Below are 14,862 nucleotides of genomic sequence, written 5' to 3' on the forward strand. Positions count from 1 at the left end.
TTATGTTGTAAACTTTTTATATTTTTACTTTTGAATGCACCTTTTTTCTACAATCCACATTAACAACGTCATTCTTTGATGTTAACCGCATTCGAATTCACATAGTATTTGCCAAAAAAAAAAAAAAACAATTTTTATAAGTAAATTCCTGAACGCAATTAGCAAAACATTTCATTTAATCATAATAAGCATAGACGTATGTATGTATGTATGTACATAAATAACAGTCTCCTACTCATACATTTTCTGCCATTTTCATTAAAAATTCCATTAATAAATGTATTTACTAGATTATTTTTCACGCCTTAAATCTTCATAAACAATTTTCATGCGTGGAAGATTTTGCACAAAATTTTTTATATAAAACAAGAAAGTATGCCATTAGACATTGGCTGTTGGCTGTGAAAAGGTCGAGCACCACAGGTAAACAAATTTATAGATTTTTTTATGTGATTTGTTTATATGCGCATAGTCGTAGATAGAATTTGAATTTTCCTCTCTTTATTACAATTTTATGACCAAATTATATTGTTTAGTGGGTCAATGAAACGAATTTTATTTAGATTAATTTTGAGACGCCTCACAGCAACTGGTGGAATATTTTTAGCAGAGCTATTTAATCAAAATAAAAACTGTTTTCTGAATATTGTATATTAGCAAAAAAACAAGCTTCGATGTGAAAACAAGCAGAACCACTAGAGAGAGTTAAATTGTTTCTCGTAGTTGACTTTTTTAAAAGAGTTGCAAAGCGTCATTGACTCCTGCGTCACCGATCGGCGGAATTTTTTCTGGGGCTTTTCCTTCGCATATACAGTGGGGAGCAGAAATGAGTACACGGCGATTTTTGTTAAATATTTACAAGGTTTTTAAAGTTGAACTTTTTCGTTATTTTTTCATGCTTTACAGAGCTTAGAAAAATGTTACGAAGTTTGAAAGTTTAATTTATATGATTTTGGTTAAAGCATATTTTAAAGAAAAAATAACAAAAAATTTTAACTTTAAAAACCTTGCAAATATTTTACAAAAATCACCGTGTCCTCATTTCTGCTGCCCACTTTAAGTATCTAATATATTGCCGAATTATGTCGATCCCTGCGTAAGTAATATACATTGCATATATGAACCATCTCCGAGCCATAAATACGGGGTTTTCAAAAACCTCGGCACCTGCGCCACCTAGCGGATATTGCTTTGTCACCGGGTTCTGAGCTAAGTTTGAAGTTTTAAGTTTCTAGCTCATCGGGAAATTTGTTAAATAATGATTGAAAACTTTTATTACAGCCGCCGGGATTGATGAAAGTAAATAACAACGTATAAAAAAATTGATTAAAATCAGCTAAGTTCTATTCAGTAGATACCAAAATTTTTTATTTTTTCTACAAAATTTCTCATATTTGTTCGCTATGCTACAAAAGCATAAGCATTTAATAAGTTTTTGAGGATAAGGTCATTTAAAACCGAATGTAAATGTAATTGGAATTAAATTCCTAGTAATTCGTTCACAGAGCTTTTGATTATTTTCCACTGAATTACATCTATATCTGGCACAGACAAAATGATGCAATAAAACCACGACTCATCATTTACTTAACCAATTTACGGACATTTATGCTAACAATTATATCAGCGCCAGCATAGGTTGGATTATGCATGCGTATGTATGTGTGTATGTATGTAATATGCATATGTAGATGCACAAATACAAACTAGGCAGTTAGTCATCTTTATTGACAAAACATTTTTTTATTGCTATGACTGTCATAGTTTTTAGCGCTTCCATTTCCATTTCGTATGCCTGTCGCCTTTTCCCTTTTTTTGCTTAGCAATTAATAGCCACTTTCATAACCACGAATATAATTTTTATATTTCATTCATGTGACAACAAGTCCATTATTGCATTGGTTGGTTGCCTCTGCTGAGAAAAAAAAAAAAAAAACTTGTTAATTTTTATATTCAATTTTAACACGCTTTTCACCTCCTCTGGGTGTTCTTATGTATGTATGTATTTCTATCTATGCGTGTGCATTAGGGTAGTCCAAATAAAGTTTAAAATGTTAAGCTGTCAGCCCTATGATTTTTCTATATGAAAAATAGAATACCCGTATTTTTTGTTAAAAAAAAATATTTGCATAGAAATGCCTCAAAGCTCATGAAGTTTTTCTTAGTTTAAATAGGGGGGGGCAAACACTTTTTCGTATAATTAGTATGGAATCATTGAAAATCAACATATTTCGTTTGGAAAACTGGGTTTCTCTTCCACAGACTTCCAAAAATAATATCCAATTGTTTATTTTACAATTTTTTAATACTAAAAATTTTTTATATATAGGTCCCCATTGGATTACAGCAGCTCCGTTTTTTTCAGTTAGTGCATTTTTCTGGGGACCTATAAAAAAAATGGCTAATAATAAATACATATGTAATGGTTAAATAAAAAGCTGGGTAGTGTTATTAGAAGTTTCCTAAAGAGAAAAAGATCGAAAAATATTGATTTTCTAGAATTGTATACCATTTCAACGAAAACGTGTTTTCGCCATATAAAATAGCACATGAAAAACTTCATGGGCTTTGCGGCAGTTCTAAATATAATTTTTTTTTACAAAAAATACGGATATTATATTTTTCCATTTAGAAAAATTTTAGTATTTTTGGACCTACCTAATGTGCAAACACACATATGTATCTCTATCTATGCGTGTGCACCGTTGTTCACTTAATAATTTATGACGTAAATTGCATTTGCTTTTAGCATTTCAAACCTGTTTCTTGGCACATTAACAAAAACCCCATTAGCTTACCACTTACTTACTAGCTCGATCTCGACCGGCACGACTTGATTTGCCCTGACAATTCATCGATTCGTCATTGGTTAATGTGTGTTACCTCGTAGCACCTTTAACATACATATATGTATGTGCATTGTCAATATTTCACTGGCATCATGGCATGATGTCGTCTGACACCTTTTGCCACCTCCACAATACTCATGTCAAGAGACAAAGCATTCGAATGTCAAGAAAACACCATTTTCTACTTTCATATGCAGCGGCAGACAAATGTATGTACATTAGGGTGGTCCAAAAATTCAAGGGGGGGGGGGGGAAGAATTTTGAATTTTTATTCTCTCACCAACGAAAAAAATCTTTAGCATTAAAAAATGGATAAATAAACAATTGGGTATTATTATTGGAAGTCTCCTGAAAAGAACCAAAGTTTTCCGATCGAAAAAATATTGATTTGCAATAATTCTATACCATTTCTACGAAAGCTGTTTTCTCCCATATAAAATATAAGGAAAGCTTTGAGCGCTTTTAGCGACCTCTAAATATTTATTGATTCAAAATTAAAATATGGGTATATTTTTTCGTTATAGAACAATCCAAGGGGTGAATGCTTTAAAATTCCGATTTTACTTTTTTTTTGGGCCACCCTAGTGTACATAAGCAAGTATGTAGAAATTAGTATTCATATATACATACATACATACATATGTATAAACATATTAAACTCAATTTCACAGTCACGATAATCGAGTAAGCGAATAAGTATTTTGAAAATATATTTTCATTAAATCATATGAGCTGTGCAATCGCAATCAATGAAAGAATGCGCAATGTGCGTTTAATTGTTTGCGTTATTCATTTGTTATTTGTTGTTGATTTATGCAGATAAGCTTTGCTTTGATATGAATGAACTTGACGTTATGCCATGCCATTTAGAGTAATCACTTGTATTGACGTTTTGTATTAAGTATGTATATTCTATTTTTAAAAATAGACTAAGTTTGTTTTTGAGTGAGCATGTGCATTTTTCTTCTTCTAGTTCAAAACAAAAATACTTAATATCAGTGTGACGATTGCCACCTTTTGGCTTTGGCCGGATGTTAGTTTCCCGTGATGCATGCTTAATTTTGTAAAAGGCCCCTAGTTGACAAATGGTTTTCATGATAGCCCTTGACTTTGCTAACGTATTATTAACGAAGTAATAACCTAAGCAAGCTTGCGCAGACATTTTAGATCCTGCCATAAATAATATTCAAAAAGTATGAGGAAGTGCAAATCTTCAGGTTTTTTTTTTATTGCAATTTTTTAAGAGCTCTAATTACCTAATTATACTAAAATTGAATTTTTTTAAGTTTGAAATTTTGAGGAAGTCTAAAGAAAGAAATCTGATGAGGAGAGGTACGGATCTCCGAAATAGTAGCTATAACCTTTCCATTTTTTCTTAAAAAAAAATCATGGTATAAAGCACAATAACATGAATAATAATGCAAATTTTTTTAATCATAAATTTTGTAAACTTTATATAAAGTGCGAAACTTTTATTTTTATTGTTTATATTATAGAGCGTACTTTATTTTCATAAATAATTAATGAAACAATTTTTCATGAAAATAATTGTGAATTTTATATTACAACAAGGTGTACACTTACATTTGACACCGACTGTATGTATGTATGTATGTTTGTTAGGGGCAAATCTTTCAATCAATTTTTGACCAACTTCCCGATAACCTAGAGACTTGCAACTTCACAGTTGGCTCAGAACCCGATGACAATGCAATACGAAAGATGAGTTGAGCCGATAGGTGGTGCAGGAATCGAGATATTTCATATTTAGAACGTATATTAATTATATGTAAAGGAATAATAATAAAGGAATAACGATAGGTGGCGCACGAGTCGATATATTTGGTAAACCAGTATTTATCGTCCGATTTCGTTCATATTTAGAAAGCGTGATTCAAAATTATTTGTTTTTTCAATTAACTTATTTATACATATGGAAGAAAATGGGTAACACTCTCGGCAAAAAATTCTCAAAAATCAACTACTGCTTAATCGTGTAAACACGTAGGAATGTCAAATTGGTTGTTCTATTAATAACGTTCACACTGTTTTTCAACATGATCGATGGTCGGTGTAGTGATAGACAAGACAGCCTTCATATCAGACATTTCTTCTCAGCTCGAGCCTCTTCTTGATGTTATCTGTACCTCGCAATCACTGCTAATTTTTTTTTTAATTATGATCGACCCTCTCGATTATTAATAAAAAAAGAAAATTGTTGTCTGCGTATTTCGCCATGATTTCAAAAAGAGGGCACATATGTACATATATAATTTGTAAGTGTGCTTTTATTAATTATTAAAAATTTTATAGTAATAGCGCTGAATAGGCCATTCCAAAGATATGCATATACATATGTACATATGTATGTATGTGCTTGCACAGTTCTTCTCAAAAAATGTTCTTCCAAGTAAGTTGTATTATTCGCCACTTTTCGGAAGTGTAAATAAAAGCAGGTGTTCGTTTCCGTTCCAACTGATACACACTGATGCGTGACTCAAACAACCAATTCTTGTAAGATGTTCAAATAAATAATTTCGCATGCAAAAAAAAATTTAGAGCAGCAAATAAAAGTGAACAAGCGGAAACCAAACATTTGGGCTTGACTGGTACTTGTACTTAAAGAAAGTACTGTACTGTATACTTGTTACACATTAGTGTGCAGTTATAAGACCGTGCGACAAAAACCAAAAAAAAAATTCAAAATACACGAAACAGTCAATATACTTGCGAAACAATAAGCCAAATATAGTGAAACTTAATTCTCTCTGACGTCAGGATATTTTTTTTTGTTAACTTTGAAATTTCAATGATATGATTAATTAGAAAAATTATTTAAGAAATTCCGTGTGCAATGTAAAATAACAATATGGGTCCAAATGAAAGAGCGAAATCTGTAAAATTTAAAATATAGAGTGTTTTGGTTCACAAGGACGAACAGTTGGAAATACCGTTTTAAAAAAATTTATTTTTTTAAGACAATAAATTTAGAAGCCGAAATTTTAGGTTGTACTTAATGGGGTGTTTATTAGTCCTCAACGTATAATTTTTTTTTTATACCCGAGCGCACTTGTGCACAAGGGTATTATAACTTTGTTCACATAACGGTTGTTTGTAACAGGCAAAACGAATCGAGATAGATATAGACAAATGTATACATAAATGGTCAGAATGAAAAGAGAAATCGATTAAGCGGTGACTGTCTGTCCGTCCGTCCGTCTGTGCACACGATAACTCGAGTAAAAATTGAGATATCTTAACGAAACTTGGTACGTGAACTTCTTTTGGGCGTGGGACGGATGGTATTGAAAATGGGCGAAATCGGAGCTTAACCACGCCCACTTCCCATATAACGGTAATTTTAAGAAATACGAAAACTGCGATATTTTAGTAACTACTGAAGACAATTCACTCAAAATTGATACTTACAATGAGTTTCACACGGAAAACACGAGTATTATAAATTTTTGGAAAATGGGCGTAGCCACGCCCACTTATGGTTACATGTGTATATCTTGGTAACCGCTGCACCAATTTCTTCCAAACTTGGCACAGTTGTTGGCCTTAGTACAGCATACTAAATGGCTGAAAATTTTAAAAAATCGGACAATAACCACGCCTACCTCCCATATAACGGTAATTTTCAGATATGCTTGAAATTTCAATATTTCGAAATTTAAGGACACTAATTTACTTAAAATGTATACACCCCGGCTTATCATGTAGCGGTAGCTTTCGGAAAGGTGGAAAACATATATTTAATACTTGCGCCGGGTATTTAATGTTCGGCTCCGCCCGAACTTAGACTTTCTTACTTGTTAAATATACATATATTGCGAATTTTCAAGGACATTCGGATAAAATTGTTTGCACCAAAAAATTTTAACATATATAATTCTACAGAATTTTCTCTTTTATTTGTTACCCATACTGTTATTCTACATTGCACTGAAATTTTTAAATTATTTTTTGAATTAATTATAAATTTGAAATTTCAAAATCCTTAAAAAAATCCTGACGTCCTTGGTTTCACGTTTTTTTTGTTGTTTTTTTTTGTGTAAAATTCACTGTCGCACGGTTCCTTAAATAAAATTTCTTAAATAATTTTTTAAATTAATCATACCTTTGAAATTTCATAGTCCTTAAAAAAAATATCCTGACGTTAGAGAAAAAACCTAAAAACGCGTTTTACTAATTTTTGGTCCCCAGTTTCGCTGAAATATTGTTTTTTTTTTTTTATGTAAAATTGACAGTCGCACGGTGTAATTATAAAAAAGTATACATATATCTATGGTTCACATAAAAAGTACGGTTATTTTCTTGAAAATTCAGTAAAAACGTTAACTTTTAAAAGATGAATCGCGTTTATTGAAAGTCAATATGGCTGACGAAGTTTTTGAAAAATGTTTGGATATACATGCAATTTGTTACTCGGGGGTCACTAATTACGAAGTTAATCATAAATTTTTTCAAATTCCAAATGGCAGATCCAATACGGCGATTTCATTACATTTTTCCGTCATGTTCGATCCGCCATATTTAATTTTGCAAATTCATGGTCACATTCATAACAAGCGACCCCAAAAATCACCGGGTAATAAGTTTGAAGCGAATTCAAAACTTTTTCGGCATATTATATACGCCATATGTATTGGATTTCAAAAAAAGGCCAATCATCATTTAAAAGTATGTAAACATTTTTACCGAATTTTCAAGAATATAACCGATTTTTTTACTCAAACCAATTTTGGGAAGAGAGGGCTTCAGTTGAAGAAGAATGCCTCATATTTTTATTATTGAGCCTGCTTTTCATAGAAAAAATAATTTAAATGAGTGTTGTGGTGCTAAATTTAACGAGTTTACTGTAAAACGTGCCTTGAAGCACGTGTGCCACAAATGACGCGGACTTTACGAGAAAGAAAATGGTTAGAATACTGGGATCGCCAGTGATGAGTAATGTGCTTGAAAGCCGCCTTTGTATGCCTGTCACGTACATACATAGTAGAAATTTTGGTATGTGTAGGTTTTAGCCTGAACGGTAAGCTTGACTCGCATAGAGTAGCATTATTTCAACCTTTTCCCACTAACATGCTTTGAGGCGAAATGCTTCTATTCATAGACGCATGTAAATCTCCGCGATTTCTACATAATTCAATTGTTGCCTAAAACGTGGCCTTTCAATTATGGCTAACACGATCACTCATCGAAATTCGCCTTAGCGCAAGTATTGAAATTGATTTTGTATTTACATTTGTTGTGGCGTCATTACCTTGCTCCAGCTTCAAAGACTGCTGCAATGCCAATGTTAAACGAACAATCCAATCGATCGACCGGCTGATCGCTGGAAAATTGGTTTGCATGGCAAGCGCGCGCGGGTATAGGGTAGGTGAGAAGCCGGGTTGGCAGCAGAATTTACATACATAAATTGCCGTGCAACGGCGAAATTTTCAGTTCAACGCTGGCAAGCAGTGCGTGAGCAACAACGCAAAACTTTGCAGAGCAAAAAACTGATAATTATCAAAATTTTAAATCGTTTTTGCGAACTTATTGCAAAATCAAAATTATCTACCAAAAAAAAGTTCTGAATTTCAAAAAATTAAGTATTTTAATTCTTGTAGCAGCTAAAAACACTTGGAACTATGCACGAGTCGAATTTGCATGAAACTATAAAAACCGCTGGTGAAATCAAAGCATTGTGCAAAAATTCAGAAACAATTGAAGAGCAAGAAGATTCTAAAAAATTACAAACTTATTATAAAAACTCTAAAATAAAAGAAATAAAACAATTACATACAAAAACCAAAGAGCAAAGTCAAGAAACAAATCAGCAAAACCAAATTAATAGAGAACAAACAGCAGAAACCAATCTTAAAAATTGTGAAACAGTTTCCGAAACGCAACAGAACCAATATACCAACTCTAATAAACAAAGTTACTTCCAAAAGAATTTAAATATCCACCAAGAAAAACCAAAAACCAAACAAACAAACCAAAAAATCATCCAACAAAATCAAACTCCCTCGGCCCGCTACCAGAAACACCTCCAATCACAACAACCAAAACCAAGCAGCATCAGCAAAATGGTCGAGCGTTTCGTCGAGTCACTCAGTCACATCAACGACTCTGGCGCCTTCGATGCCAGCTTCGAGATCAAGCGCATCCCCGAGACACCCCAGCAGGTGTTGCGCCATCGTTGTGTAACCGAGCTGGATCGTGAATGCCTTGCGCGCTTTGTGCGCGACTTTGAAGCGCGTCACAGCGCGCAGCAGCCGGAGCAACAGCTGCAAACAGAACGCTCGTGTCGACGCAACAGCAGCAGCGCGCGCAGCCTAACACCCAAAGGTTCGCCCTACCTATGCCGAAAGGCAAAGGAGTTCTATCAGAATGTCTTCAACAATGGCACTCCAAGCGCGCAGAGCAGTCGCAGTAGTTCACCGCGCGCGCCACAAATATCCTGCCGCGCCAGCACGCCCGACAATCAGTCCACACACTCTGATCTTGGCTACGCTGAAGGTCAAGCGCATTTAGATGAACTGCATACAGATTGTAGCCGCTTTCAACGTTCGCAGTCCGAACGCTCCAGCTACCGTTCGGCTGTCAAAGTGTTGCAATTCTTCTCGGGCAAAAAGAAGTGCAAGTCAAAGCAAGCGGTAGGTGTTGCAAGTGGAGCCGCCGCCGCCGACACACGCAGCGTGACAGCTTCGCCGCAGCCGTTGCGCGCAACTACGCTCGGTTGTCAACCGTTGCCACATTCTGACTCTGATGTGGAAGACAACATTGAGGACGTCGCATACTATTTGGATGGCGCGCAGGCTAAACGTGATGGAGTCGTTGATTTCGTGGTGGAGGAAGCGGAAGATGAGCACGACGACGGCATCTCTTCGGCCAGTTCGAATATCACACAAACCAGCAGCAGTCGCAACTATTCGCCTGATTCCTCATTTGAGTTGCATTCGCCGCTATTGCCAATATTCAAGGTGACACCGCCACAGCACAACAAAGGCAGCCGCAGCAATCCCGCTTATGAGTTTGCGCGCTTTCTACGCGGCTCCTTCCACGCCAAGCGCGCATCGGTGACAAAATTGCGGCGTTCCATCAGCGACCCAGACACATTTCAACACGTCGATTTTACGCTACCCCCACCGCCGCCGAGTGAGCGCAAGAAGAGCATTGGCGGAAAGCACGTAAACAGCGTGAAGTCCAAGCAAGCGGCGGTGAGAGGTGCTGCCGGAGCGATGAACCCGTCGTCAGCAAATGTCATATGCGTGAGTCACATCTAACCACTACATACTTTACTTCTGCACACAACCTCACCCACTTCTCACAGCCCCAACTTGAATGATAACTTCCTTCCAAGCACTGGCTCTACATATATGCATGCCAAATAAAATATTTGTAGTCTACAAAATTTAAGGTTTTCTCAAAATTATTCGTTTGTTATCAACTAAAATAAGTAACAACACCAAAAAGTGGCACTTTCCGCATATATATTAAGTTATTGCCACTTAACACTTTCCTCAGCAAAAAGGTATTATTTTTTTTGTAATTTTTTTTTGTTATTTGGAAATTATAATGCTCATTCATGAATTTCAATGAGGTGAGGAGCTACCTCCCAAATATTATTATATAAAATTAACTTAAGTCTAATATTTTTGGCATGCGGCACATCAATCCACCTGCAGATATTTGGCTGTAGCTGCGCATTGCGTGCCATTGGGTTTTTTTTCATTCATACAAATTCACCGGAAAAAGTATTATTTTAATTTTAACAACAACAAGGTAGACACTATAAATTAAATTATAAATGTACGTTTTTGTGTGTGTGTTAATTTTAGGAAATTGTTAGAAATTTAAGTGATTGGCTGAAATAGATAAAGCAAGTTGGAAATATCCAATTTAGCAATAAATCATACTCGTATATCTAAATAAACAACGTGCGAAATTGTTAAAAAAATGCAACAGCTGTTCTTCATTCGGGCAATTATTTATTTGAAATTCGTTGGAAATTTCTTCTTGATATTTTTAGATAAGCACCTGCAATGGATTTGCATGAACTGCCTAGAAGTATGCCAAGTTTCACATGGTTGGTTGAAGGAGCGAGAATAACAACTGCAATGAGCACTAGGTTACCCCACGTCTCCGCCTTCTACAGATTCTGTTAAAAATGCTATGGACAAAAATGTCAGATGAAGACCGCAAATTTTCACTGTTAAACCATATCTGTCTTGCCGAATTTCTTACCATCGCTGTCTAAACATCAGCTGTCATTTCGTAGTTTGACAACTCAGTTTTCATTTTACCGCGCCATCTACTTTGGGTACAGACCGATCTGATTGGCTTGATGCCATTTTGAAAGTGATATGTTAAGACAGCAAGTTGCCCACATGAGAAAACGGGACGAACAGAAATTTTACAGATGTTAAGACACATTTATCGGCTGCTGACGAAAGCTGTGCACGCTGCAAAAGTTCTATTTTCGTATGTCAAATGATAGCAAATTTTATTCAACTGACTAAATTGTAATTTTTGTTTACATTTTCCTCTACAACTTAAGATTTTGTTTACCCATTACTCAACAGTTTTGCCGGTAAAAATAAATGTATGAAGAAAAAAAAAATTATTTTTGCCTAAAAATTAAAATTATGTGACTTTGCGTGAAAGTAATACGACTTGCCTTTTTTCCGTTTTGGATTTTTTATGAATTTAAAAAATAAAAAAATTTAATATTTTAGGCAAAAAATATTTTTTTTCTTCATACATTTATTTTTACCGGCAAAACTGTTGATTATATAGAAAAACGTTATATGAACAGATTAAAGGAATTGTAATTCTTAATTTTAATTTGTTTGAAACGCCGGGACACGTATAACCTCTTTTTTACCGATATAACTTTCCCCGGTAGTTTGAACCCTTCCCGATCACTGACCCCTACCATTTGTCTCACAGTGTTATCTATTGTTTCTTTGTAAATTTTTGTCACGATATGAAAAAGGACACTCGAACTAATGAACTGTCACAATTTCTGATAGAAAGTGTCATAAAAGTTGTAGCTACGCGTTTCTACAACATTCGCAATGGCCAAGTGGCGTCCCATTCAAGAGACCCGAGGTTCGAGTCCTTAGAAGTCGGATTTTTTTTTAACTTTGTATTCATATTTTTTTTATTTTCTATTAGTTTTTAAATTTAATTGTTTTAAAAAGAATAATTTTTTTTTCATCTAATTTTTAGAAGTTTATTTAATTATTTTTTTTTTTAATAAACGTTTTTTAATTTCATTTAATTTTTAGAAACTAATATTTTTTCTTTCTTTTAAAGCATTTTTTATTATTTATTTTTATTTTTAGGAATTCAACTTATCTTTTTATTTTGTTTATTATTTTCTTTTTTAAATGAAATTTTTATATTTTCTTGTTTTCAAAAGAAAAATATTTTTTTAATTGCGTTGAATTTTTAGAAACATGTTTACTTTTTTCTTTATTAAATTTTTTCTTTTTTAATTCAATTTGTTTAAATTTAACATAATATCATTTAATTTTTAGAAACTTATTTTAATAATTTATTTTAATTTAACTTTCTTTTATTTTAATTTAATTTTAGTTTATATTTTGCTTTTATTGTTGTAAACAGAAAAATATCTATACATTTTATTTTCATTCACTTTTTAGAGAACTCATTGCAAAAAGACAAACAGAAAAAAACTTTCAAAATAGTTGCCAGAATTGAAAATTGTTTTGCGAAAGACTTTTGTGGTTCGAAAAACTTTGATGAGTTGAAAAACAGTTGCTAGGATTGCCCTGTAAGGTGGTTACCTTGACAAGGCCACGCTGAACTCTGAGCGAAATTTCGCAGGCGGCAATATTTGGCCCCGGAGTGCTCCTCTGGGCCGATTAGATAGAGCGATCTCAGGTGTCCAAACTGCCGTCTAGAAAAAGCTGGGTAGTCTAAGAACAAGTGTCGAGGTGATTCCATCTCGTAGTCCTCCATGCTGCGGCAAAACCGAAGATCCGTTGTGACGTTTAGTCTTACTACGTGAATCTCAAAGGGACAGTGTAGTGTCAATACACCCTTCAGAATTGAAAACTATGAATTTGAGGGTCTAAGGTGATCGCTAGACTGCCTCAGTTCACCCTCGACCAGAAAGACGTTGCGGTAGCACATGCTCTTGCCATCACCCAGCGCTTGCTGAGTTTACACAAGGTTCATTTCCCCAAGAGATGTCTATAAGTTCATACTTGGAGAGACTGGATGGAAGGTACCACTTTTGACCAACTCATTAGCCATGCAGTTTTCTGTGATATCACTATGGCCTATCACCCATTAAAGTCGGAAAAGGTAATACTCCGACGCGACCGAAAGAGAAGTCATTTAGCAATGATATTATGACCGAGTTAGCTTCGAAAATTATCTTAAATACCAAGTCTGTCTTCTGTCATCCACATTTTGGTTTTGCGCCAAGAAGAGATGGGTTCAATACTGGACAAACACCTTCCAATTTCTGATGTACTTTGCAGCACTCAAGTGAGACGTCTTGGGTCGTTTTAGATGACAGCAAATATAGGCTGCTGCGCAAAAGAAAATAAAATCTTTTTTTTTCAATTAAGGACTGCTTGATATATAAAAATACTCATGCAAAGAAATCGATTGGTTTTTTGTTAGAAGTACTGGCTAAGTTCCCAACCCCCTCTCTTCATTGTGCGACTATTTGAACCTACCCTCGTATGTTGACCATGCATCTAAGTGGGAAACAAAGCCTTAATTTTGTTTTATGGCTCTCATTAAATATTCTAGACAGCAATTCCTTCATTCAAAACTGGCCTGCGCGACTATGGATATCGTGCAAATCGCATTCATTAACAATATTTTTATTTTTCTTTATCGCCACACTTTTCATTTCTGCAAAAATTTCACTGTTCGCAAACCATTTAAGCTTTCCGCGCAATTTCGATTTACATGTTCATCATTTTCTAATTCAAATAGCGTATATACCTATGTATTTGGTCTTCAAATATGGCACGTAAAACTAAATTTGCTGCCGCCTCTTTTGTATACTTGTCTTTGGCGAATTTCCGAATTGGAAGCGCTTGTACAATTATATAACCAAAAGGCAGACCGGAAGTTATTCACAAATTGTATAAAATAAAATTTGTTGTAAACAGGGGCGAACGCAGGTAGGGGTTTTGGATGTATTTTAAATGTCCGTGAATTACCAAAACAAAAAGTGCTACGCTCCGAATGCATTCTGTAAAAATAACGAACTATTTTAAACCGAAAAATGCTGCCCCTCCGACAGCCGAATTTGCATAAACTAAAGTGATAGCCAAAAAGTCATCTGACGAGTAGCGATAGAACCGCAACCTCCGCAAATTCAGAAAATCGTCCTTAAAATCAATATACGAAATATGCACATCTTTATGTTTTACTGAGACGAAAACGAACAGCAAAGCAAAACAAAATAATCGGAGATGCCATACCTTTCACAATTTTTTTTTTTTAATTAATTTGAAAGAAATCTGAATGTTTCTTAGTGATAGATTTCGGGACCCTCGGGACCCGCGGTCAATTCTGAAAAACGTCAGGATGGGCGGGTTCGGGACTTAAAAATTTAATTTCGGGATGGACGGGAATTATGGACTCCTGGAAAAGCCGTGAGTACCGGATGCTATGAATTCTGACTTTCTCTGTAAAGAATTTGAAATACATAAGCTTGCATGTATGAATTGAATTGAAAGATCGACGCTATTTTTACGACGATTTGTATAGAGATATGTACAGTGGCGAAAATATAAATAGGGCCGCGACATTTTAACAAGTGCTATGTTTCTTTTGTTTATTTGATGTTTATTATTTTTTTATTAAAGTATAGCTCGTTATCTATCATGTAAGTCCGAATTTCAAACTTGGTAAAAAATTAGAAAAAATCGACAAATTCAGCAAAATTTCGAGCTTTGAATTTAGATTTCGTAGATATTTTGAGTATGCAGTTTTTTAGCCCGCTTAATTTTAGTAGTTAGAA

General features: G+C 34.6%; 2 protein-coding genes across 2 annotated transcripts in view; one reads left to right on the top strand and one right to left on the bottom strand.

The window, feature by feature from the left end:
• LOC118742472 (zinc finger protein 205) overlaps nt 1–14,862 on the bottom strand; it is a gene marked incomplete in the record, with an annotated part of 125,544 nt that overhangs the window by 10,736 nt on the left and 99,946 nt on the right.
• Nucleotides 9,539–14,862, top strand: part of LOC118742465 (regulator of G-protein signaling loco-like) — a 37,910-nt gene continuing 32,586 nt past the window's right edge. The window contains exon 1 of the mRNA XM_036474558.1: nt 9,539–10,114. Coding sequence (XP_036330451.1) covers nt 10,085–10,114 — 30 coding nt within the window. The 5' untranslated portion in view covers nt 9,539–10,084. The remainder of the gene's footprint in view (nt 10,115–14,862) is intronic.

Source organism: Rhagoletis pomonella, unplaced genomic scaffold (genome assembly GCF_013731165.1).
Source record: "Rhagoletis pomonella isolate Grant_MI unplaced genomic scaffold, Rhpom_1.0 Rhpom_scaffold_00001, whole genome shotgun sequence".
NCBI lineage: Eukaryota > Metazoa > Arthropoda > Insecta > Diptera > Tephritidae > Rhagoletis > Rhagoletis pomonella.